Genomic DNA, 25,223 nt, shown 5'->3' on the forward strand with positions numbered 1-25,223 from the left:
GTGAGGAGGGGTTGGGGGTGAGAGAGGGTGAGGAGGGGGTGAGGAGAGGGGGTTGGGAGAGGGTGAGGAGGGGGTGGGAGTGAGAGAGGATGAGGAGGGGGTGGGGGTGAGGAGGGGGTGGGGGTTTGAGAGGGTGAGGAGGGGGTGGGGGTGAGAGAAGGTGAGGAGGGAGTGGGGATGAGAGAGGGTGAGGAGGGAGTGGGGGTGAGAGAGGGTGAGGAGGGAGTGGGGGTGAGAGAGAGGGTCAGACCACATTTAGAATATTGTGAGCAATTCTGGGCCCCGTACCTCAGGAAGGATGTGCTGGCCCTGGAGACGGTCCAGAGGAGGTTCACGAGAACGATCCCAGGAATGAAAGGCTTAACATATGAGGAACGTTTGAGGACTCTGGGTCTATATTCGACGGAGTTGAGAAGGATGAGGGGGGATCTGATTGAAACTTACAGAATACTGAAAGGCCTGGATAGAGTGGGACGTGGGGAAGATGTTTCCATTGGTAGGAGAGACTAGGACCCGAGGGCACAGTCTCAGAGCAAAGGGAGGAGAAACTTCTTCAGCCAGAAAGTGGTGAATCTATGGAATTCATTGCCACGGAAGGCTGTGGAGGCCAGGTCATTGAGCATATTTAAGACCGAGAGAGATAGGTTCTTGGTTGGTAAGGGGATCAAAGGTTACGGGAGAAGGCGGGAGAATGGGGTTGAGAAACTTATCAGCCATGATTGAATGGCGGAGCAGACTCGATGGGCCGAATGGCCTAATTTCTGCTCCTATGTCTTATGGTCTTAGGAGGGGGTGGGCGTGAGAGAGGGTGAGGAGGGGGGTGAGAGAGGGTGAGGAGGGAGGTGGGAGAAGATGAGGAGGGAGGTGGGAGAAGATGAGGAGGGGAGTGAGAGGGTGAGGAAGGGGGTGAGGAGGGGGTGGGGGTGAGAGAGGGTGAGGAGGGGGTTTGAGAGGGTGAGGAGGGGGGTGAGAGAAGGTGAGGAGGGAGTGGGGTGAGAGAGGGTTGGCGGTGAGGAGGGGTTGGAGTTGAGAGAGGGTGAGGAGGGGGGTGAGAGGGTGAGGAGGGGAGTGAGAGAGGGTGAGTGAGGGTGAGGTGGGGGTGAGAGAGGGTGCAGAGGCGGGTGAGGGAGGGAAGGGCGAGAGAAGGGCAAAGAGGGGAGGGGAGGGGTGAGATGAGGTGGGTAAGGGTAGAGAAGGGGGAGGGAGAGAGGAATGTTGGGAGAGTGAGGGGGAGAGTGAGAGTGTAATTTATACATTAATATGACACACATTCGACTGGGCCTGTATTCACGAGAGTTTAAAAGAATGAGAGGGGATCTGATTGATACGTATAAAATTCTAACAGGGCTAAACAGGCTGGATGCAGGGAGGATGCTTCCCCTGGTTGGGGAGTCTAGAACCAGGGGTCACAGTCTCAGGATACGGGGCAAAACATTTAGGACTGAGGTGAGGAAAAATATCTTCACTCAGAGGGTGGTTTCTTTGGAATTCTGTGGAATTCTCTACCACAGAAGGCTGTGGAGGCCCGGTGGCTGAGTATATTCAAGAAAGAAATTGATAATTTTTTGGGGGTATTAGGGGCATCAAGGATATGGAGAGAAAGCGGGAATATGGTGTTGAGCTAGAGGATCAGCCTTGATCATATTGAATGGCGGAGCAGGCTCGAAGGGCCGAATGGTCTACTCCTGCTCCTAGATTCTATGTTTCTATGTTGAGGCCCACTCCAGAGACTTGCGTGCAAAGATCTCGGCTGACGCTCCCAGTGCTGGACTGAGGTTCAGCTGAGGCATTCAGAAGGTAATGAGGCTGCTATCCAGAGAGCCAGTGCAGATGCAATGGGCCAAATGGCCTCGGATGCGCTGTAACAATTCAGTGATTGGTGTCGTTTTTCGGATGAGGCGTTAAACCGAGGCCTTTGTTGCCCTCTCAATGTAATGATCCCATGGCACTATTTGCAGAAGAGCAGGGGAGTTACCCCTTGTGCCCTGGCCAATATTTGCTTTCATTCATTCATGGGATGGGGCATCGCTGGCTGGGCCAGCATTTATTGCCCATCTCTAACTGCCCTTGAGAACTGAGTAGCTTGCTAGGCCATTTCAGAGGGCATTTAAGAGTCTCTGGATCACTAGTCTAGTGACAATACTACTACGCCACCACCTGCCTGTCCTTCTTTTGATAACTCAAAAGCAGGTTATCTGGTCATTATTACATTGCTGTTTGTGGGAACCATATTTTTTTGTTCATTCACGGGATGTGGTCTTCGCTGGCTGGGCCAGCATTTATTGCCTATCTCTAGTGGCCCTTGAGAAGGTGGTGGTGAGCTGCCTTCTTGAACCGCTGCAGTCCATGTGGTGTAGGTACACCCACAGTGCTGTTAGGGAGGGAGTTCCAGGATTTTGACTCAGCGACAGTGAAGGAACGGTGATATATTTCCAAATCAGGATGGTGAGTGACTTGGAGGTGGTGGTGTTCCCATCTATCTGCTGCCCTTGTCCTTCTGGATGTTATGGTTGTGGGTTTGGAAGGTGCTATCGAAGGAGTCTTGGTGAATTCCTGCAGTGCATCTTGTAGATGGTACACACTGCTGCTACTGTGTTGGTGGTGGAGGGAGTGATTGACTGTGGATGGGGTGCCAGTCAAACGGGCTGCTTAGTCCTAAGTGGTGTCAAACTTCCTGAGTGTTGTGGGAGCTGCACTCATCCAGGCAAGTGGAGGGTATTCCATCACACTCCTGACTTGTGCTGCTGTGTTTCCTATGATAGAATACTTCAAAAATATTGGCTGTTTGGGATGTCCTGAGGGTCGTGTAAGCTGTTATATAAAAGCAAATCTTTTTCTTTCTACATGACTGTATGTGCGGTATAAATTGGGACAACATAACTACAGAATCAGAGTGCTCCACTGTGTTTGCATTTTCAGGCAAGTGAAGTCCTCTTGTATGTTGGCTCGCCAGACTGCGGACAAACCGCTTCCTGACTTTGGGTCTGTAGTAACTGAGGAATTTGCTGGTCTTCAGGACTCGGATCTGGGTGTGTTCCGCCTCCCCGCTGGCGATGTTTTCACAGAGGAAACGACGGTGGTGTGGATGGCAGTCCTTTCCCTGGGCTTTGCCTTGATCTGTGACCCCTGCGAGAACCTAATGCTGGCGGAGAACACCCTGAGATTGATGGTGAAGTACTTCACGGAGTATTTGAAGCTGCTGATTCAAGGCAACGACCTTGTCCTGAAGCCGGACAGAATTGAGGCGATTCTGAACACGTTTTTGCCGCACGGACAATTGATGTTTCTCAACTGTTGCTTTGTTCAGAGTCTGGAGAAAGAACTGAATGCTTCAATGTTCAAATGATGCTGGCTGCTGTTGTCTCTCCCATGCCTTCATTTCCCTGTGAGCTATTTTTTTTCTCTCTGGTTTGCTATCCCACCCTGCTGAAGGTTTCTGGCCTTTGCTGGTGTGTAATTCATCGGATGGTCGTTCTTTCAGCCTGGAGCGATGTGGAGGTAATGTCCATCACATCCTGTTGGTGCCCAATATCGACATCTCTGCATCACTGTGTAATGATCAGAAACCCCATTTAAGAAGCAAAAAAACCCCACAGTTCTGTGCTCCAACCTTTGCTGTGGATGTGAGCAGCTAACTCAGTATGGGTGGCTCTGTTAGAAGGGGCTGGGGGGCTACGTGCATTTTACCTTGTAGGCTGTTCGGCATGTAAAGTGAAGCCCTAATAGCCAGGTACAGTTTAAATCAATGTTTAAATTCATTTTTCTCAAGTCAAGCAGCATGTACTAACACAAAAGCAAAATACTGCAAATACTGGATCTCTGAAACGGAAACAGAAAATGCTGCAAACACTCAGCAGGACCTGCAGCAACTGTGAAGAGAGGAAAGAGTGTTAATGTTTTGAGTCCATAATGCTGTTATGCCGCTCTGAAGAAGAGTCACACGGACTCGAAACGTTAACTCTGTTTCTCTCTCCATGGATGCTGCCAGACCTGCTGAGTTTTTCCAGCATCCGCAGTATTTTGCGTTTACAGAAAGGATGGGTTGCCTTGGGATTTGTTTGTCAAATTGCCAGGACTTGCAAATTGGGTTGTATTGACCTCAAGAATCTTAGTTAGGACATCCCAGACTTTAACATGCTTTCTTTACCCAGTTCCCCACTTGGACAGTTGTCCTGGGTGTTTTGTAGCCTGCCACTGGCTATGCAAAGGGTGTTTATAATAGGAGGATTATGGTACAGTGCTGAGCCATCAGAGCAGAGGAGAACAAAGGTTCGATATTCTTCACAAGCTGCAGGCTCTTGATCTCTGGGTGGGGTGGGAGAGGCAGGGGCCTGGTCCCTTTCCTGTTGGAGAGGACTGAAAGGGGATGCTGGAAGTAGAGCGATGTCTCGCATCCATTTAATCGCCAGCACAAAGCAGCCTCAGAGCTCTGAGAACTAATTGGCCAGTGGGTGTATTCCACCTGGGGTGTTAACGGAAAAGGCATCAGAAACATGTGACTTCAACTGTGTAAATTGTGCAAATCAATGTAATAAACGCATGGAATTACTTAATTGGTTGTATCCATGGAGATGTTTTTTAACCAATTAAGAATGAAACTTCAAATGGTTAGGGTCAAAACAATACCGAATATTAGGTAGTAGGATTTTTTTATTCTTTCACGGGATGTGGGCTTCGCTGACTCTAGTTGCCCTTGAGCAGGTGGTGGTGAGCCGCTATCTTGAACCACTGCAGTCCCTGTGGTGTAGGTACACCCGCGGTGCTGTTAGGGAGGGAGTTCCAGGATTTTGGCCCGGCGACAGTGTAGGAACGGCGATATATTTCCAAGTCAGGATGGTGTGTGGCCTGGAGGGGAACTACCAGCTGGAGGCTGGGCCATTGAATATATTCAAGGCTGTTAGGTTTTTGATTGCTGAGGGGTCAAAGATTATGAGGGGCAAGCAGGAAAGTGGAGTTAAGGCCACAATCAGATCAGCCATGGTCTTACTGAATGGCGAAGCAGGCTTGAGGGGCCAAGTGAGCCAGTCCTGCTCCTATTTATGTTCTCATGGTATGTCTATCTCCTGTAAACATGAGGACATCCAAAACTCTGCTGTCCATGTTTTAACTTGAACCAAATCTCTTTCGTCTATCGCCCCTGGGCTCACATAGGACTTAGGAGCAGGAGTAGGCCATTCCGGCCCTTCGAGCCTCCTCTGCCATTCGATAAGATCATGGCTGAGGTGATGCAGTGCAAGTACTTTGCAAAACAGATAACATTTTTAGCCAACAAAGTTGAATTTTGTGCTGCTTTTTAAGGGACGGAGTGTGCTGTAGTGCAGTCATCACAGCAACTAAACCTCCAGAAGAACTGGGGTAATTGAGGGGGTGAGCACTGCAACATTTCTCTGGGCGTTTTAGACGATGTGATGAGCTACAAAAGCAAATTCGAATGTGAAAAGGAAGGAAATAAAAGTACACTGGTAGGAGTGAGGAGCTCTCGAGGGAGTGAAGTGTAAACAGTGAGCACAGTACTTCCATACTGGGAGCTTGAATAGCCCCATTTCAAGAGGCTTCACCTAACCCAGGCTGAAAGTTCAGTGCGGTGCTGGGTTCTGCGCTGTTGGAGATTTCACCTTTCGGATGAGACATTAAACCGAGGTCCCGCCTGCCCTCTTGGTGCTATTCTATAGAAAAGCAGGGGAGCTCTCCCTGCTGTTCTGACTGATGCTTACCACCACCCCCCCCCCCCCCCCCCGCCACCCAGTCCAACATCACCAAAAATGACCTGGTGCTGTCCTGCAAATTCTCCTCCAAGCCACCCACCATCCTGAGTTGGAAATATATCACCGTTCCTTCACCATCGCTGGGCCAAAATCCTAGAACTCCCTAACAGCACTGTGGGTGTACCTACACCACATGGACTGCAGCGGTTCAAGAAGGCAGATCACCACCACCTTCTCGAGGGCAATTAGGGATGGGCAATAAATGCTGGCCTAGCCAGCCACAATCATTTAGCAAGATCAATTATATTTTTAGTCAGCAATGTACCTGCATTGCATCACTTCAAACCTTCACTCAAAAACAGAAACAAAGATAAAAGTTGCCACTTGCGTAAGGCTAGTTAATACTATTTTCACTGCAGACTCCAGTGAAGAACTCCTTGACAACATCCCAACATTGTTTTCAACAAATAGATTCATTTTTCTTTGTACATAAAACAAACTTTTTGGATCTTATGCAGAAGGTTCACCTTGTAATAGCAGTGGGCCTCTCTGCAATAGCTCTTACGATGTGGGGAATTCCATCCTCACTGTTGACTTCTAAATATCCCAAAGGGCATTAAGAGTGACCATGTGGACATTCACTTTAGAAAAGCACTCACCTTCTGCGATGGTTGCCTGAGTTGGCAGTTGCGGGGGCGGGGGTGGGGGGTGAGGGAAACCTGCAATTGGTCTCGGTGTCACTGCTTAGAAAAATGTTCCACTAGGCTCCGCACTCCCAATCACTGTCTAGCAAACCCTCCACACACACTCATTAGGCAAGGACTGGACCTTCTTGGGCTTTGAAGTTGAACGTCGGTGAATCAGAATGGGAGTGGGCTATTCATCCCCTTCGGCCTGGCCCACCATTCAAGTTGATCTTGGCTAAACTGTATTTCAACTCCGTTATTCCACCCTTGAAAGGATAAAAGAAATAGAATTCAACTGGGAGTGAGGTGGGAATACGGTGATAATGGGGTAATAGGGTGATAAAGAGTGCTGCTTTAATGGGCGTTTGATTCGAACCGTAATCTCTGAACAAAAGGAGGGAGTAACAGACTAGTTCAATTGAAAGTTAAGGAGGTAGCAATGTCTGTAATTTAACGTTTCTAATGAAAACAGCAGTTGGGGGCACAGAAACGTGCAGTTACTGCAAGATGCTGAAGCTTTCAGCAGCAGAGGTTAACCTGGACAAGGACAACTGTAAGAACTGCCTCCAACTGTGTGGGTGAGGGAGTGTAGTGGTTATCTTACTGCACACATAAAGTGGTGGCTTGGAGTAATAATCCAGAAATGTGGAGTTCAGATTTCCTGGTGGCAGTTTGGGAGTTTGAATCCTGTTGAATCTGGAAGTTAAAAAGGCTGGTACTGTATCAGGAAAAGTGAGCATCAAACTGATGGATTATTATTAAAAACCTAACTGGTTCGGTGCTACCTTTTAGGGAATGAAACTTGCTGTCCTTACCTGGCCTGGCCTATATGTGATAGCTGAAGGGGGTCTAGCAAGTCACTCTGTACCAAACCAAATGCAGAGTAAAACTGTACGGATCACCACATAAGCATTCAAGAAAAAGGCACACCACCACCTGCTGAGGGGCAACTAGGGGCTGGGCAATAAATGCAGGCCCTCCCAGCCACACCCACCTCCTGAGAATGAATAGAAAATTACTTGATAGAAGCTCTGAAGAAGAGTCCTACGAACTCAAAACGTTAACCCTGTTTCTGTCTCCACAGATGCTGTCAGGCCTGCTGAGTTTTTCCAGAAAATTACTTGAGCTTGAGACCTCATTATGTAAAGAGGTGTTGGAGACAGTCTGATGTAACAGGGAGAGAGAGAGAGCAGTTTCAGCAGGAAGTGGTTGAGGCCTGTCACTCTGCTGTCAATGGTAGAGGAAGAAGGGTGATTATGCGCAGGCCAGGAAAGTGAGAAGCAGTGGCTTTGAGAAAGAACAGGCAGAGCAAATTACTCTCTAATAGCTTTAAATTACCTGTTTCCTGAGAGAGGTTCAGGGCCATCCAATGCTTTGCAGTGGCACCAAAAAGCATCAGATGGTTCAGCCAATAAGGTTAGCAATACAGCAGCATTAGGAGACTTGTGTGGACAATTCATTGCATTCAGACCGAGTTCCACATGTTTTGTTGCCTCTCAGGTGTAGTTACCTTGAAAATCCTAGTTCTTCACATCTTCATATTTTTAATTCCTCATGTCAGGTAGCGTCATTGTGAGCCTGCACTGTGTCCCCTCTCCCTCAGTATTTTTCCTATAGCCTGAAGCTGGGGTTGGGGAGAGGGGCAGTGGTGTTTATCTTAGACAGCTTGCGTGTGGATCAGATTATTACCAACAGTACAGGATTCAATCCCCATTTTGGCTGAGGTACACTCAGGACCTGCCTCTTCGCCCTTATTTAAAACAAAGTCACGGCACTTGTCCCACCACGGCACTTGGTGAGTAATCGCCAAGGACCTGCCTTCAGGCAGAGAACAGAAGAAGAGAATAAGAAGAAGCCTGAAGCTGCACCACATCCACAACTGCGGGGTTTAATAAGATTTAAGAGCTGATAGGTCTCTTCTGTGCAACTGATGATAACACATAATTATAGGGAGTTGGAATATTTACATTCACAGCTTCAAGTCCTTTCAGGTCCTGTCTCACCCTATTTTCGTAAGGGAGATCACCGACTCTTTCTAGATTTGCAAGGCCATGATTGTTCAAACGCAAGACCTCTGATGCCTGGTAAACTTTTGACTACAACATGTACTCACCCAATGATTCAGCGCAGTTTACCAAATTTGCTTTGACAGCGTAATAATAACGCAAAACACCATCGCCTGCAAAAGCCCCCTTCCAGGCTACACACATACTTTGAAGGCGCTATATAAATGCAAGTGGCTTTGCTGTTGCTCCTCTGCTGTCCATGTTCTTCTAGGTGGTAGAGGTCACGGGTTTTGGGGAGGCGCTGTCAAAGAAACACCGCTTTGTCCCCCTGTACCCAGGAAGCTGCATTTCCCCCATTTTCTTTAGCTATTTAATTACCTGCCGACTATCCTGTTGCCCACTTCCGCTCGACTGAGAAGCCATTTATTGACCCAGTAAATTCTCAGCTGTTCCGCTGCTCCGGAGACTGGATTCCTGGAATAGGAGCCATGTCTCTGCAGTGCAGAATTCCTGGCAGTCTCGTTGCCCTAAAAGCCCATTTCGAGGTGTTTCAGGATGCACTTATACACCTAATTACCGAGGTGTCAGCTGTGGCTCAGTTCATAGCACCATCGCCTTTGAATCAGAAGGTTGTGGGTTCATGTCCCACTCCCAGAAAAACCAAGAACTGTGAATGTACTCGAAAGAGTTACAATCTGTGACTGTTGATAACTCGAAAGAGTTACACTTAATTACTGCACCAGCTGCCTCGCAGCTTCTGTTGATGTCTAGGGATTGTACGTATTTAAATAATTGGTAACTGGCCCTGAAACTTACATTAATTTTAAAACAGATAAAAGATAATGGGGCAGAAATTGGTCAGCTCGAATGCTCATTTTTCAGGTATAATTTTCAGGCACAGCATTTACCAATTTCACAGTGGAGCAGCCTGTGCCCGGTCAGCGCAGGCTGGTGTTGCCAATCCTTCAGGATTGCCCTGGCATCTTCAGGCGTTCAAAAAAATATATAATACTTTCCAGGATACTGTCGCGAGTAACTTAGGAACAAAAAGTCATCCAGCCTCTCGAGCCATTCAATAGAGATCATTGGCTGATCTGTACATTACCTACCCGCCATGAATGACTCCATTCCCCTTAAGATCCCTGTCCAGCAAAAACCTCTCAACCTCGGGCGGGGGGGGGTGGGGGGTTTAAAATTAAGAATTGAGTGAGCCTCTCCTGCTTTTTTGTCGGAGGAGGCTGCACACTACCGCCCCCCTATTTCTGAAGGAGAGCTTCCGACCTTGCTGAATGGCCTTGCCTTGGCTTCCTCTGAGGGTCAAGGGGCACTTTTCAAAAGAATTGGGCTCTTTAAAGATTTTCTTGCGACGCTTTTGTTTCTCGGTTCTCAAGGTATCGGAGGTAAGGGGAAAATGGGGCTGTTCGCCTTACGGCCAGGACTCATCCAGTCAGGTGACAGAGTCAGGGCGTTATGCAAACGTTGCGGGAGGGCAGTGCTTCAGGAAGATGGACATGCAGGGCCACCAATGGTCGGAGGGTGGGTGGGGAGGGGGGCGGTGTTGTGGTGGGTGGGGTGTTGTGGTGGGTGGGGTGTTGTGGTGGGGGCGGTGTTGTGGTGGGTGGGGTGTTGTGGTGGGTGGGGTGTTGTGGTAGGGGCGGTGTTGTGGTGGGAGGGGTGTTGTGGTGGGTGGGGTGTTGTGGTGGGGGCGGTGTTGTGGTGGGGGCGGTGTTGTGGTGGGTGGGGTGTTGTGGTGGGTGGGGTGTTGGTTGGAGGGAGGAGGTCATGTGGTGAAAACTCCAGGAATAAAATCCAAGTTGACAGGCATTGGTCCCATTGGAACCCAGGGGCTCTTTTCTCCTCGGTATCGTGGACGAATGCCTAACTCAGGCGTAAGGTATTGTGAATGTGTTAATGAGAGGTCTAACGTCTGTTGAAGGAGCTCCTCAAAATTGATCCGGTCTGAGTGTCGCTGAAGAGGGCAAGTCTGGATGGGCACTTGGCACATCCTAACATTCACGGCTATGGGCCAAGTGCTGGTAAATGGGATTAGGTAGGTAGGTAGGTCAGGTGTTTCTCACGTGTCGGTGCAGACTCGATGGGCCGAAGGGCCTCTTCTGCACTGTGATTCTGAATGTCGCTGAAGAGGGCAAGTCTAGCAATCGCCCACTCTACAACTCGTCAGCTGAATGAAATAATGAGGTGGGGTCATCCAACATCAACCTGCATTTGGAAAAAGTGACTTGCGAAATCCCTGGTGTGGAGCATTGCACTGTACGGGTGTGTGAACTGGACCCTCAGTAAGGCTGCTGGGTAGATGATTACAGCTTTTGAAATGTGGCTCTGGCGAAGGGTCCTTAGAATCAGCTGGACAAAGCAACAAACGTGTCCACAAGAAATTCAGAGTCCCAGCATCTCATGGGTTTTTAGCTGATGTGAAGAAGCAGCATTTTTTTCCTTATTGTTCTTTCATGGGATTGTGGGCATCACTAATTGCTCTTGAAATGAGTGGCATGTTCAGACATTGCAGGGAGCAGGAGAGAGTCAGCCACATTGCTGCGGGTCTGGAGTCATGTGTCAGCCAGACCAGGTAAGGACAGCAGATTTCCTTCCTTAAAGGGCATTAGTGAACCAGATGTGCTTTTACAACAATAGTTTCATGGTCACCATTACTGAGACTAGTTTTATATTCTAGATATATGAATGGAATTTAAATTCTACCAGCTGCCAAGGTGGGATTTGAACCCATGTCCCCAGAACATTAGCCTGAGCCTCTAGATTACCCATCCAGTGACATTACCACTACACCACCACTTCACCAGAATTTGAGGAAGTACGACCACTGGAAAAGGTTGATTGTTGGCGAGAATACAAGGTGAAACTTCAGGAAAGAACAGGCCAGGTTGGAGAAGGACTGGGTGGGTGGACAACACTCCATCCCCCACCAGGATGGTCTGAGGGCCCTTAGCTTCTTCCTTAAACAGAGGCCCGAACAATCCCCATCCACCACTACTCTCCTCCGTCTGGCTGAACTTGTTCTCACACTGAACAATTTCTCCTTTAACTCCTCTCACTTCCTCCAAATAAAAGGTGTGGCTATGGGCACCCGCATGGGCCCCAGCTATGCCTGTCTCTTTATGGGGTATGTGGAACATTCCTTGTTCCAGTCCTACTCCGGCCCTCTCCCACAACTCTTTCTCCGGTACATCGATGATTACTTCGGTGCTGCTTCATGCTCTCGTCGGGACCTGGAAAAATTTATTAATTTTGCTTCCAATCTCCACCCCTCCATCATTTTCACATGGTCCATCTCTGACACTTCCCTTCCCTTCCTTGACCTCTCTGTCTCAATTTATGGTGATAGACTGTCCACCGATATCCATTACAAGCCTACCGACTCCCACAGCTACCTCGACTACAGCTCCTCACACCCCGCTTCCTGAAAGGACTCCATCCCATTCTCTCAGTTCCTTCGCCTCCGTCGCATCTGTTTTGATGATGCTACCTTCAAAAACAGTTCCTCTGACATGTCCTCCTTCTTCCTTAACCGAGGTTTTCCACCCACAGTCGTTGACAGGGCCCTCAACCGTGTCCAGCCCATCTCCCACGCATTCGCCCTCACACCTTCTCCTCCCTCCCAGAAACATGATAGGGTCCCCCTTGTCCTCACTTATCACCCCACCAGCCTCCGCATTCAAAGGATCATCTTCCGCCATTTCCGCCAACTCCAGCATGATGCCACCACCAAACACATCTTCCCTTCACCCCCCCGGCGGTATTGCGTAGGGATCGTTCCCTCCGGGACACCCGGTCCACTCCTCCATCACCCCCTACTCAACCCCCACTTATGGCACCTCCTCATGCCCACGCAGAAGATGCAACACCTGCCCCTTCACTTCCTCTCTCCTCACCGTCCAAGGGCCCAAACACTCCTTTCAAGTGAAGCAGCATTTCACTTGCATTTCCTCTAACTTAGTCTATTGCATTCGTTGCTCCCAATGCGGTCTCCTCTACATTGGAGAGACCAAACGTAATCTGGGCGACCGCTTTGCAGAACACCTGCGGTCTGTCCGCAAGAAAGACCCAAACCTCCCTGTCGCTTGCCATTTTAACACTCCACCCTGCTCTCTTGCCCACATGTCTGTCCTTAGCTTGCTGCATTGTTCCAGTGAAGCCCAACGCAAACTGGAGGAACAGAACCTCATCTTCCGACTAGGCACTTTACAGCCTTCCGGACTGAATATTGAATTCAACAACTTTACATCTTGAACTCACTCCTCCATCCCCACCCCCTTTCCGTTTCTTCCCCCTCCCTTTTGTTTTTTCCAATAATTCATATAGATTTTTCTTTTCCCACCTATTTCCATTATTTTTAAATCTATACTTGTAATGCCCTGTCAGTCTTTCCACCCCACCCCCACTAGAGCTGTACCTTGAGCGTCCTGCCATCCATTCTTAATTAGCACATTTTCTTAGATAATATCACCACCTTTAACACGTCTCTGTCCCTTTGTCTGTGACATCTTTTGATTATCTGCTCCTATCACCACTTGCTTGTCCCTACATCCACCACCCCCCCAACTTCTCTCGCCCCACCCCACCCCCCACCTTAAACCAGCTTATATTTCACCCCTCTCCTAACTTTACTCAGTTCTGCTGAAGGGTCATGTGGACTCGAAACGTCAACTCTTTTCTTCTCCGCCGATGCTGCCAGACCTGCTGAGTTTTTCCAGGTAATTCTGTTTTTGTTAACGTCAGAAACTGGACGGAGGGAGGAATGACGGCAGTGCGCAGAATTACAGTGAACCGAGAGAGATGCCCATGCCCCCTTGTGGACTGTGGCTATTTGTGGATGGATGGAATGAACTGACACTCCGTCTACTGCCTTCAGGACGGGCAGGCATACAGGCGGCCCAATCATATGGATCATTCCCTGTGTCCAGTCAGCACTAATGCTGTCCAATTCCTACCCAGAGATGTCTTGGAAGACAGAAGTTTAGAGGTGCAACAGCACCACCACTGGTGGGAGGATTGAAAGGTAATTTACAGATGTAAGAAGGCAATGGGCTTACAAACGTACAGGGATAGGCAGCAAATTAGAGTCGTGGCCACGTCAAATCAGCCATCATCTTATCAAGTGGCAGAGCAGGTTTGGGGGGTCCAATAGCCTACTCCTGCTCCCTGTTCACGTTGCAGTTAAATGCATCACCTCCAAAACACAAACCTTTGCACCTTGGAGATATATTGTCATTTCCCCTTCCACTCTGCTTCAGAATCCTGGAATTCCTTACGAAACACCAGCACGTTAGCACCGCTGCTCCAAAGGTGGCTAGCACCTCGAAGCAACTGGGTGGGGGGCAGCGGCTGAGCAATAAATGGAAGCCATAGCACTGCAGTTGCTGGAAATCCGAAATAAACAGAAAAAATGTTGGAAAAGCTCAGCAGGGCTGGCAGCATCTGTGGGGAGAGAGCAATTTAATGGAGACTTGAAACACGCTGTAACCGAATAACAATTTAAAGAAGAAACCCCAAACTGAGGTCTGCAGGTCTGTTATGAGCCTTTAAAGCTTAAAACCATTTTTCTACCAGAAAATGAAAATACTAAGCTCGTGGAAAAAGTATTAAATGTGTGAAAGTACAGATGTCATCCTATAACCAGCGACAAGCTGGTACAGTAATCAGTAATTCATATGCCCACTGCGCCCCTCCACCCCCATCCAACCCCCACTAGTGCCCCCCCCCTCCACCCCACCCCCCACCAACCCCCAACCCCCACCCCAACCTCAGAATTAGTTGATTTTGTACCAGGTTGGAGGCTGGTGAAATAACGGAAAGTGCTGGAAAAGCTCAGCATCAGTGGAGAGAGAGAAGAGTTAACGTTTCAGGTTCAATATGACTCTTCAACAGAACTGAACAGATCTAAAGTCATTAGCAAAAGAAGCAATAGCAACGCGAGGAAAAAACATGTTTGATGCAGCGAGTGGTTAAGGCCTGGAGTGCCCTGCCTGAGAGTGTGGTGGAGGCAAGTTCAATTGAAGCATTGAAAGGGAAATTTGACTCTGTTATTTGAATAGAAAGAATGTGCTGGGTTGCAAGGAGAAGGCAGGATAATGGAACTAGGCGAGATGCTCATTCAGGGAACCGGCGCAGACATGATGGGCCAAATGGCCGCCTCCTGTGCTGTAACATTTCCATGAGGTAGGAACGTGATAGGTTTTATGCTGTAGAAAAAGGGGGAAGTTGGGTCAGGTGGAACAGGAGGGAAGCTCAGGGTTAAATAACAAAAATGCCATTGATCAAAAGGCAAAGGGAGTGGTAATGGTAGTGATAAAGAAACAAGAGTATTGGTCCGGAGTAGGTGTTAATAGCAGAATAAAGGTCAGGTTTGTCTGAAAGCAAAAACATGAAAACAAGATACAAACTTGCCATTTTGTTCAATGACATCTTTGGGGTTTAATCCTCCCCACCCTCTAATTTATCCCCGATCTTCCCTTTTGTTCCATCTGACCCCCCCCCCTCCGTTTTCAACAGCATAAAACCCATCACATTTCGACCTCTCTCCAGTCCTGAAGAAGAGTCATATTGGACTCGAAACTTTAACTCTGTTTCTCTCTCCACAGATGCTGCCAGAGCTGCTGGTGGGACTATGAGCAGTGAGGAGGGTGTTAAGAGGCTTCAAGGTGATTTAGACATAGTGAGTGAGTGGACAAATACATGGTCGATTCATTGTAACGTGGATAAGTGTGAAGTTATCCACTTTGGTAGGAAAAACAGAATGGCAGAGTATTATTTAACAGGTAATAGATTGGGAAATGCTGATGTACAAAGGGACCTGGGTGCCCTTGTACACCAATCACTGAAAGCAAGCAAGCAGGAGCAGCAAGCAGTTAAGAAGGCAAATGGTACGTTGAGAGGACTTGAGTACAGGAGCAAGGATGTCTTACTGCAGCTGTACAGGGCCTTGGTGAGACCACATCTGGAGTATAGTTTTGGTCTCCTTACCTAACAAAGGATATACTTGCCATGGAAGGAGTGCAGCAAAGGTTCACCAGACTGATTCCTGGGATGGCAGGATTGTCATATGAGGAGAGATTGGGCTGGCTAGGCCTATATTCACTGGAGTTTAGAAGAATGAGAGGAGATCTCATTGTAACGTGTAAAATTCTGACAGGGTTGGACAGACTGGATGCAGGGATGGTGTTTCCTCTGGCTTGGCGGGGTCTAGAACAAGGGGACACAGTCTCAGGATACAGGGTAGGCCATTTAGGACTGAGATGAGGAGAAACTTCATCACTCAGAGGGTGGTGAGCCTGTGGAATTCTCTACCACAGAGGGCTGCAGAGGCCAAGTCACTGAATATACTTAAGAAGGAAGTGGATAGATTTCTGGACTCTAAAGGCATCAAGCGGTATGGGGAGAAAGCGGGTGTTTGGCGTTGAGATAGAGGATCAGCCATGAACATATTGAATAGCGGAGCAGGCTCGAGCAGCCGAATGACCTACTCCTGCACCTATTGTTTATGTTTCTCTGAGTTTTTCCAGCACTTTGTGTTTTTATTTTGGATCCCCAGCATCAGCAGTATTTTGTAGGGGTGTGCCTCCACCTCTCATTGGCCTTCTATCCAGCTTCACCTCCTCCAACCCCCTTAAGCAGTATAACTCCCATCACAGATAGAAGCAAAATACTGCAGAGGCTGGAAACCTGAAACAAAAACAGAAAATGCTGGAAGAACTCAGCAAGCCTAACAGCATCCTTGGAGAAAAAAAAAGAGTTAACGTTTTGAGTCCTTATGACTTCTTCAGAGCTAAAGAGAAGTAAAATGTAATGAAATTTATACTGTTTAAGGGGGGTGGAGCAGATTTAATCACATTTTTACTTCTCTTTATCTCTGAAGAAGAGTCATACGGACTCGACACATTATCTTTGTCTTTCTCTCCGCAGATGCTGTTAGACCTGCTGAGTTTTTTCCCAGCATTTTCTGTTATTGTTTCAGCAGTATTATGCTTTGATTAGATGGAGACTGAGAAAGTTCAGCTCAGCTGTAGTAAAAGGAATTGGCACCAGGGGGCAGTGTGCGCCTGCTGATCAAAGGGAATTTGAAAAAAAATACAAATTGAGCCATTTTAAATTTAAAATTTCACCTCAAACTTTAACTCTGGGATTTTGAACGCCATCTGCAAATTAGCAGTGAGCGATTTTTAAAAAAAATCTAGCGGAGCTAGAAGAACAAAACCTGTTTCCTCGGGAGGTGAATGTTTTGATTGCAAACTCTTGACAGTGAGAGTTCGATGGAAACAGCTGGGCTAATTAAGATCCTGAAATATTTACACAAAAAGAAAAATCCATGAATAAAACACACGTATTCAGCTGTCAGTATTGGCCATTATACGCTCAGCTTGTTCCTGGGATGGATGATGCTAATCCTGTGGTCTGAATCCCACCAGAGAACTGGCCCCCTTATTGTTTTTGTTAATGAAATGGGTTTTATAATCAATTATTGTCCCCCCCACCCCCCCCCCACCCCCCCTAGTGTTGCCACAGTTAATTCAGCACAGGTAGAGAAACAGATTAAAACTGTAATTCTCTGCTCTCTGCACGTTTTGCGCCGAACTGCTCCGGCATTGGAATGCCAACTCTTGTTTAGGGGCGATTCTGGAGTGGTGACCACACCAGTGTTCTGGCCGCATGACCTCTGCAAACATTACTGCAGTCACCTTTGTACAGGTCGGGAGAGCTGCGTGGTTGCATGGTTTTCTTCATGCTTTCACTCCAAGCAGCCGTTGTTCAGGAACCAGGGTGTCAGGGTTAGTTGAATCAATATCACTCAAAGTATCCCCGCATTTTGGAATAACATTCCACGCGTTTAAGCCTCGAGAATCATCGAGCGCCCAAGGAGCTGATTCTCTGGTCGTGGTGTGTTGCAGTTCACTCAGGGAGTCTGCGTTTGGCAACCGACGCTTTTCCTGCACGTTTGAGGGGGAGACGGTGGCGTAGCGGTGATGCCACTGGACTGGTAAGCCAGCAGCCCAGGTGAATGCTCTTGATGGCGTGAGTTCAAATCCCACCACAGCAGCTGGTGAAATTTAAAAATTCAATTCTGGAATTGAAGGCTGATCTCAGCAAAGTTATCATTGAATGTTATTAAAAACCCATCTGGTTCACTGATGCCCCTTTAGGGAAGGAAATCTGCCGTCCTTACCTGGTCTGGCCTACATGTGATTCCAGACCCACAGCAATGTGGTTGACTCTTACCAGCCCTCTGAAATGACCTAGGGGGGGCAATAAATGCTGCCCTTGCCAGTGACACCCAAACCAATGAATGAATAAATAACATTGAGTCTGGAGCTATGGATAATGATGGTAGAGGCTCCAGCTTTCTTTCCATCACACAGCTGATCAGGAATCACCCCTGCTCTTTACCACCTGCCATTGGCATCTGTTAGCAGGATTTGTAAGTTGACACTCAGCCTGTTTGGCCAAATTATGAATGCTCCTCCCTTGGCCATCGGGCCCTGGGGTGGGGTGGGGGGGGACTTGAACCCACAGCTCCCGGTGTCAGAGACAGGGGCACTACCCACAAGAAACTCCTCGTTCTTTGGTCGCGCTGTTCGATCAGTCCCAGTCTGCTGATTAAGTCTATTGTGTTGGTGCTGGCTACACGGTTTAATATACTGACAGGGCCCTCTGTGTCAGGCCAGGAATGTCAGCCTGGATTTTGTACTCAAGCCTCTGTTGCGGGACTTGAATCCACAATCTTTTGGTTCAGTAAGCAGGAGTGCTCTCGCAGGACCACACTGAGCCTCTTTAAATTTGCTTTTAACCACGCCGCACTGCTCCTGCTTCCTTGCCTGTGGGGGGGAAAGGAACCCTTCTGGCTTCCCTCTTCATTCTTCTGGTAATAATCTTCCATCCATGATCATTCGTTATTGGTTCTCCAACCAGTAGGAGCGATCTCTTCAACGATTTTGAACACCGCGGTAGATTTTACCCAGTCAGGGAACAAAAGCACCAAATTCTCCACAGAGAATCAAAATCCTGGGAACCTGAAATGAAATCACACGGGAACCACTCAACAGGTCAGACCACAGAGAGATGGCCCCGCCCACTTATTGACAAGGTGGAGGGAGGGAGCAGTGGGGGGGGAAGGGTGGGGGTGCTATTAAGAAGCAGGAAGCCCCAAAGAGTAGGCTTCCTTCAGACCCTGCCCTCAAATCCGTTACCGTTACCATCTCCACCTCCATTTCCGGCAGGCAAAGAGTGAAGGGCTGTCTGGCCATCGAGTGAATGTAGGCCCTCAGCAGCAAGTGGAGAGCGAGAGGAGGGAGGGAGAGATTTGGTGAGGTGGGGTGGGTGGAGTGGTCATGGATAGGGAGGATGGGGTGCAGAGCGATCAGGGTGGGGGGGGATGGAGGGGAGAAGATCACGAGGGGAGGGCCTGGGGAGATGGGGCGGAGGGATAGTAGATTGTGGGAAGCCCGTGGAGGACTAGGCTGGTTGGTGGGGGTGGGGAAGGTGCAGGCCGGGGAGGACAGCATTGGATAACAGGGGTGGGAGGTAAAGAATTTGTGGGGTGTTTGATCATTGGGGAGGCTGTTAGATTGGTGGGCCAGGGCACAGCAACAGAAATAGGCCTCAGAAATAGGGTCTAAAAAGAATGAGGAAATTATGGAAAAAATATTGGAGAAACCTAAGGGAATAAAATCCAACAAATCCCTTGGGACCTGATGACCTACACCCTGGGTTTCTAACAGAGATAGCTGTAGAGATAATGGATGTGTTGACTATGATTTTCCAAAATTCCTTAGATCCGGGAATGGTCCCATCAGATTGGAAATTGGCAAATGTTACAATGCTTTTCAACTAAGGAGGGAAAGAGAAAACAGTGAATTATAGGCCAGTTAACCTAACATCAGCTGTTGGGAAAATGCTAGAATCTATTATTAAGAAAGTCTTAACAATGCACTTAGAAAAACATCGTATGATTAGAACAAATCAATACGGTTTTAGTAGAGGGACATCCTGTTTGACAGATTTTTTAGCATTTTTTGAGGATGTAGCTAGGAGGGTGGATAAAGGAGAACCAGTTTACCTGGATTCCCCAAAGGCATTCGATAAGGTGCCATACAAAAGGTTAATAGGCAAGATGAAGGCTCCTGGAATTGGGAGTAATATTTTAGCATGGGTAGAGGATTGGTCAATGGATAGAAAGCAGAGAGTGGGCATAAATGGGGCTCTTTCAAGTTGGCAGGCTGTGGAATAGCGTAGTGCCACAAGGATCAGCGCTGGGACCTGAGCTATTTACAATCCATATGAATGACTTAGATGAAGAGACAGAGACGCTGATGACACCAAGCTAGGTGGGAAGGTAAGCTGTGGGGAGGACACAGAGAGGCTGCAAAGAGATCTAGACAATTTAAGCGAGGGGGCAACAAGATGGCAGATGGAGTATAATGCAGGGAAGTATGAAGTTATTCACTTTGGTCTTAAGAATCGAAAAGCAGAATATTTTAAAAAATGTGTGAAACTCATAAATGTTGATGTTCAAAGAGGCTTGGGTGCACTTGTTCAAGGGATGTAGAAAGTTAGCAATTAGGAAGGCAAATTGCATGTTGGTCTTTATTGCAAGGGGATTGGAGGACAAGAATAAAGAAGTCTTGCTGCAGTTGTACAGGGTTTTAATGAGACCACATCTGGAATACTGGGAGGAATTTCCCCAGATTTGCACTCAGTGTGGTAGTGGGCAGGTAAAACGGTGGTTTTACCCACCGGCCGTGATGGCGGGTTTCACACCATATCATCCCAAAGCTGCCACATTATTTATGCGGGATTTATCCCAGGAAATATGCTGTTTCAATGGCGGGCGGGCTTTCATTTGCCTGCCCACCATCACTCCGCCGCTGCATCTCGCCATATGCACCGTATTGGAAGTCTAGCCACAAGCACACGTCTCGGTGCTTCCAGACCACCACTGCTGCACGGAAGACATGGCCCTGAAACTGAAGAGAACTGCAGGCCCCAGGTTCAGCGATGCATCTCTCAAGCACCTTTTGGATGCCATGGAGGCTTGCCAGGATGTCTCTTACCCCCTGCCCTGGCTGCAGGATGGGCAGCAACAGTACTAACCCGGCTTGGGAGGCGGTGACAGAGATGTCCTTCAAAAGAGGACAGCCACCCACTGCCGCAAGAGGATGAATGATCTATTCTGTTCCGCCAGGGTCAGTCACTCTTCTCATCACTCTCAACTCACACACTCACAGACCCATCACACATCCACAGGGCCCTCACTCACTGTCGGCTCAAGGGACATCACCATTCAGTCTCTCTCACACTCACCATCATTGTCCTCAGCTCACCCATGGGACCACTCACCATCCACACTGGCCAGGCATACTTACCATCTGGCCTGGCAGGCATCCTGCTAACACTTTCTCCATCTCTATTCATGCAGGACAAGCTGGCACACAACAAGAGGGAGAGGTCGCAGACCGGTGTCAGAATGCCCGAAATCACGGTCCTCACGGACTTTGAATACAGAGCCATCCAGCTGGCCGGTGAGGATCTGGACCGGTCTTGTGCTGACGGTGAGGTCGGTGGTGCTCTACCAAGTGAGGGTCCAGCAGTGCAACACCCATCAGACAACCATGCTGTGAGTGATGTGTCCTATTTCACAGGCCACTGCCATGCACTGATTATCTCTGCTGGCTTTCACAGGCACATCTGCTATACAGCTGATGGAGTCCATGACCCAGGGCCTCCAAATAAGCCCCAAAGAAACCTCTGAAGAGGAATCTGGAGGCACCCTCCCTGAAATCCCATCACAGCGCTCACCCACACCCTCCAGCAGTGCAGATACACGCACCTCAATGGGACCTAGCTTTAGAGTAGCCTCGGGATCACATACTGGTCAGCACATTGCACCATCCGATCCACAGCAGGTGGAGGCAGGGACCTCCCAGGTCCCCGGCACTCGGAGGACTGCTGGAGGCCAGAACGTTGCTGAGTCTGAGTCAGATGACGAGCCTCTGGACTCGGTCATGTCACAGTTGCTGGAGCTGCAAAGGCAAGCTCGGGAACATCAGGAAGGGATGTCCGCTGCACTCCTCAGATGGCAAGGCTCGATGGACGAGCCCGTCTGCTTTCAGTCTGGGGTGATAGCTCCGGCATGTCAACGCACCGAGGTCAACACTGGCAGGATGGTGGCCGCCATGGAGACCTTGGTCCAGGACTTTGCTCCTGCACTGCTGCACGGGCTCAACTCCATCGCTGATGCCATAGCTGGCCTCCAACAGTGTGTATGCGAGAGGGGCGCCGGGCAGCTTAATCTCAGTGACCGCTGCTCCACAAGGAGCCAGCCTGGGGCCTCCGAGCACCCGTAGGGAGGAGTATCAGTAGGTACACGCCCTGGGTCCATCCATCCGGGTGACTCCGAGAGTGCCCGACACACCCGAGTCCCGTCTTCCTGTGACAGGAGGCAGGCTCGAGAGGCCGTGTAGCCTACTCCTCCTCCATTTCTTGTTTTTGTGTTCTCCTGCCCCGCCTGGCCTGCTGCTAGTGCTAGAAAGGCACTAACTGTTCCACCCAGCAGTCCCTGCCTCCCTTTAGCTGCCAGGTCTCCTGAGGTGCAGGAATCCTATCCGGCCAGCCTTAAGACCAGAATAAAGATTAAGTAACAAATTCTAGCCTCATTACAGTATTGAAATGAAAGCCACCCCTGCCTACACTTGCTGCCGACCCCTGTGATACCCCCACCCCCCGCCATCACTCACCTGGGAGTGGCCTGATTCCCTCATGCGATCCCAGGCGTGGGCTGGGTGCAACACTGGCTGCAGTCACCACCTCTCCACTGCCGATGTCAAGCCATGTAGAGCTACCAGCCTCTGATCGGTGGGACCTCCGCCCCCCACCCGCCGGGTCCGTGCTCCTGAGGAAGGCCTGCCACTGCCCAGTTAAGCACCTGGCTGACCCTTCATGCAGCAGGCCTTTCCCTAATGAGGCGACACAGGGCTCTCATTGGCTCTCCAGCCGGTGGGTGACACCCCCGTTGCCTCCATTAAACTCTGCCCCGGCCCCGCCCCTGCTCATACCAAAATGGCCGGGGCCGAGGTCGGGTTTGAAGTTTTTAAAAATTTCAATTTCCTTCCTGACCCAAACCCAACTGTCTACGGGATTTAAAATGACCCTGAATGTTTCAGGCCAATGACCTTTCGTCAGAACTGGAAGATGGAAAGTGATGGAACTGAAACGTTTAACTCTCCACGGATGCTGCCAGACCTGCGGAGCCTTTCCAGCATTTTCTGTCTTTAGCCTTAAGTCTTGAGTCTTTCTTCCTAATTATAACCTTTCATTCCTTGCATGAATCTAACGAATCTTCAGTGTATCTGATCCATAAATCCGCTATCCTGCTAATCATGGATGGGACGTAGAAATATAGGACCAGAAGTTGGCCATTCAGCCCCTAGAACTTGTTCTGCCATTCAGTGAAATCATGGCTTATCTGTACCTCAACTCCATTTACCCACCTTGGTTACATACCATACCTCAGCAAAAATGCCCAAAGCCCCATGCTGTTTTCTAGCTTAGCAATGTCTTGTAGGAATTCGGCATTCCTTCCTTGTTTGTATATTCAGTTCCCCTATGTTTAAATGTTGAACTCCCTTTCACCTACACTTTCATCTAAGGGTTGTGTCCTAGGCTCAACCATTTTCAGCTGCTTCATCAATGACCTTCCCTTAATCATAAGGTCAGAGCTGGGGACGTTCGCTATTCAGTATTAATTGTGACTCCTCTATTACTGAAATATTCCGTGCCCATATGCAGCGAGGCCTGGACAGCATTCGGGCTTGGGATGATAATTGGCAAGTAACCTTCGCGCCACACGAGCGCCAGGCAACAGCTATCTCGAACAAGAGAGAATCTAACCACCTTCCCTTGACATTCAATGGCATTATAATCATTAACTCCCCAACAACCAAACACCTAAGGACTACCATGGCCGGAATCTGAACTGGACCAGCAAATAAATACTGTGGCGACAAGAGCAGGTCAGAGGCTGGGAATTCTGTGGTGAGTAACTCACCTCCTGACTCCCCAAAGCAAGTCCACCATCTACAAAACACAAGTCAGGAGTAGGCCACGGACAGAGTTTATGTGTTTTCTTATTGTCCATGATCGAAGTATTTTTATGAGGTTAGTGTGTATTCGTAGTCTCAGAGTGGTTTGTTACAACTTAAATAATTTCCAGCAGCAGGCTTTTGTGAATTTGAAAACAAAGATCATTTATTAATAGATACTTGCTCCAGAGGTTTAAAATACAACGTCTCAGACATATTATCACGCACACAAAGATTAGGCACAGATGGAAAAGGTATGATTACAAGTAGTAATTATTTCAGTCTCTTTCATAGAAGGCCTGTCATTTCTTAGATGAATTAATGCTTTGGCTGGAGTAGAGGTCTTGAGGAGCAGAGGATTCTCAGTAATCTGTGAGGCTTCTTGTAATTGTATTGCCAGGAGGTGGGCTGTTGGGTGAACTTGAAAATAGAACAGGTTTGGAGAGAATCCTTCTCCCACTTTCAAGGTATAGCTGTTTTGCCTTGGCTGCATGATTGCCTTGCTGCTAGTTTGATGGCTTTTCAGTCAGTGTTTCAGATGGTATCTGTCACGGCGTTTCCTGGTCACAATAGCTTCTGCTCTTATCTTTAAAAGGACAGGTAACAAACATGGCTGTCTTAACCATGTGATCTGGGGCAAGTCCAAAGTCCTTCTTCCCAAAAAGGTGGTGGGTTGAGTTGATACGCATTCTGGCTTTTGGCCTTTCACACTCTGAGAGTTTGAGGTATTCAAGTTCTTTGTGTTCGGATGAGGGGTCATCACAATACCATGAAAGGTCGATAGGATCCATTTCATATTCATCCACGACCCGTGGAGTTTCAATGTCTCTGCTGTCCCTGTGAAACAAAGAGATGAATTGTCTGCAAACCCCATTGTCTGTAGGTTTTGGTCCATCCTTAAACAATGAGATGTGTGAATCTCACAAGTGACTGTGAGGTCCCTTCACACAGGTCCATATTTAATCGGGTATTGGCCGCTGACTCTACTGTCAGTTCAAATGCCAAAGAAATCAAACAGTATGCTGCAGCCATCTTAAGTTTTTGTGTCCGTTGAAAAAAAAATAGCTTAAAAATTTGTAAAATCTTCATGTCTGTACTAGGCACGGCAAGTGGATGGAATACTCTCCACTTGCCTGGATGAGTGCAGTTCCAACAACATGCAAGAAGCTTGACACCATCAGGAACTGATTGCTTGATCGGCACCCCAACCATAAGCTTAAAAATTCATTCCCTTCACCACCCATGCACAGTGGCAGCAGTGTGTACCATCTACGAGATGCACTGCAGCATCTCACAAGGCTTCCAAACACGTGACTTATACCACCTAGAAGGACAAGGGCCGCAGATGCACGGGAAAACCACCACCTGCAAATTCCCCATAAGAGCCACCACACACCACCCTGACTTGGAAATATATCGCCGTACCTTCACTGTCGCTAAGTCAAAATCCTGGAACTCCCTTCCGAACAGCACTGTGGGAGTATCTACACCACACAGCCTGCCCCAGCTCTAGGAGGGCGGCTCACTACCACCTTCCCAAGGGAAATTAGGGAATGACGACAAATGCTGGCCTTGTCAGTGACACTCACATTCCATGAAAGAAATTTTTAAAAAGTCTCATCTCCAGAGGTGATCCTGGCTGCATCCCCAGAATCGTCTTTGGGAAGACTCGCACTGTCTGTCATTTCTGTCAAAATCTTGAAAGCATTCAAAAATACT

General features: G+C 48.5%; 1 protein-coding gene across 1 annotated transcript; it reads left to right on the forward strand.

Moving 5' to 3' along the window:
- Positions 1-2,887: 2,887 nt before the first annotated feature.
- ap5s1 (adaptor related protein complex 5 subunit sigma 1) lies at positions 2,888-4,553 on the forward strand. Its single transcript, XM_078554516.1, has one exon. It carries the CDS (start codon positions 2,939-2,941, stop codon positions 3,344-3,346), a length of 408 nt encoding a protein of 135 aa, XP_078410642.1. The 5' UTR covers positions 2,888-2,938; the 3' UTR covers positions 3,347-4,553.
- The last annotated feature ends 20,670 nt before the right edge of the window (positions 4,554-25,223 follow it).

This window comes from Cetorhinus maximus, chromosome 1, assembly GCF_964194155.1.
Source record: "Cetorhinus maximus chromosome 1, sCetMax3.hap1.1, whole genome shotgun sequence".
Taxonomy (NCBI): domain Eukaryota; kingdom Metazoa; phylum Chordata; class Chondrichthyes; order Lamniformes; family Cetorhinidae; genus Cetorhinus; species Cetorhinus maximus.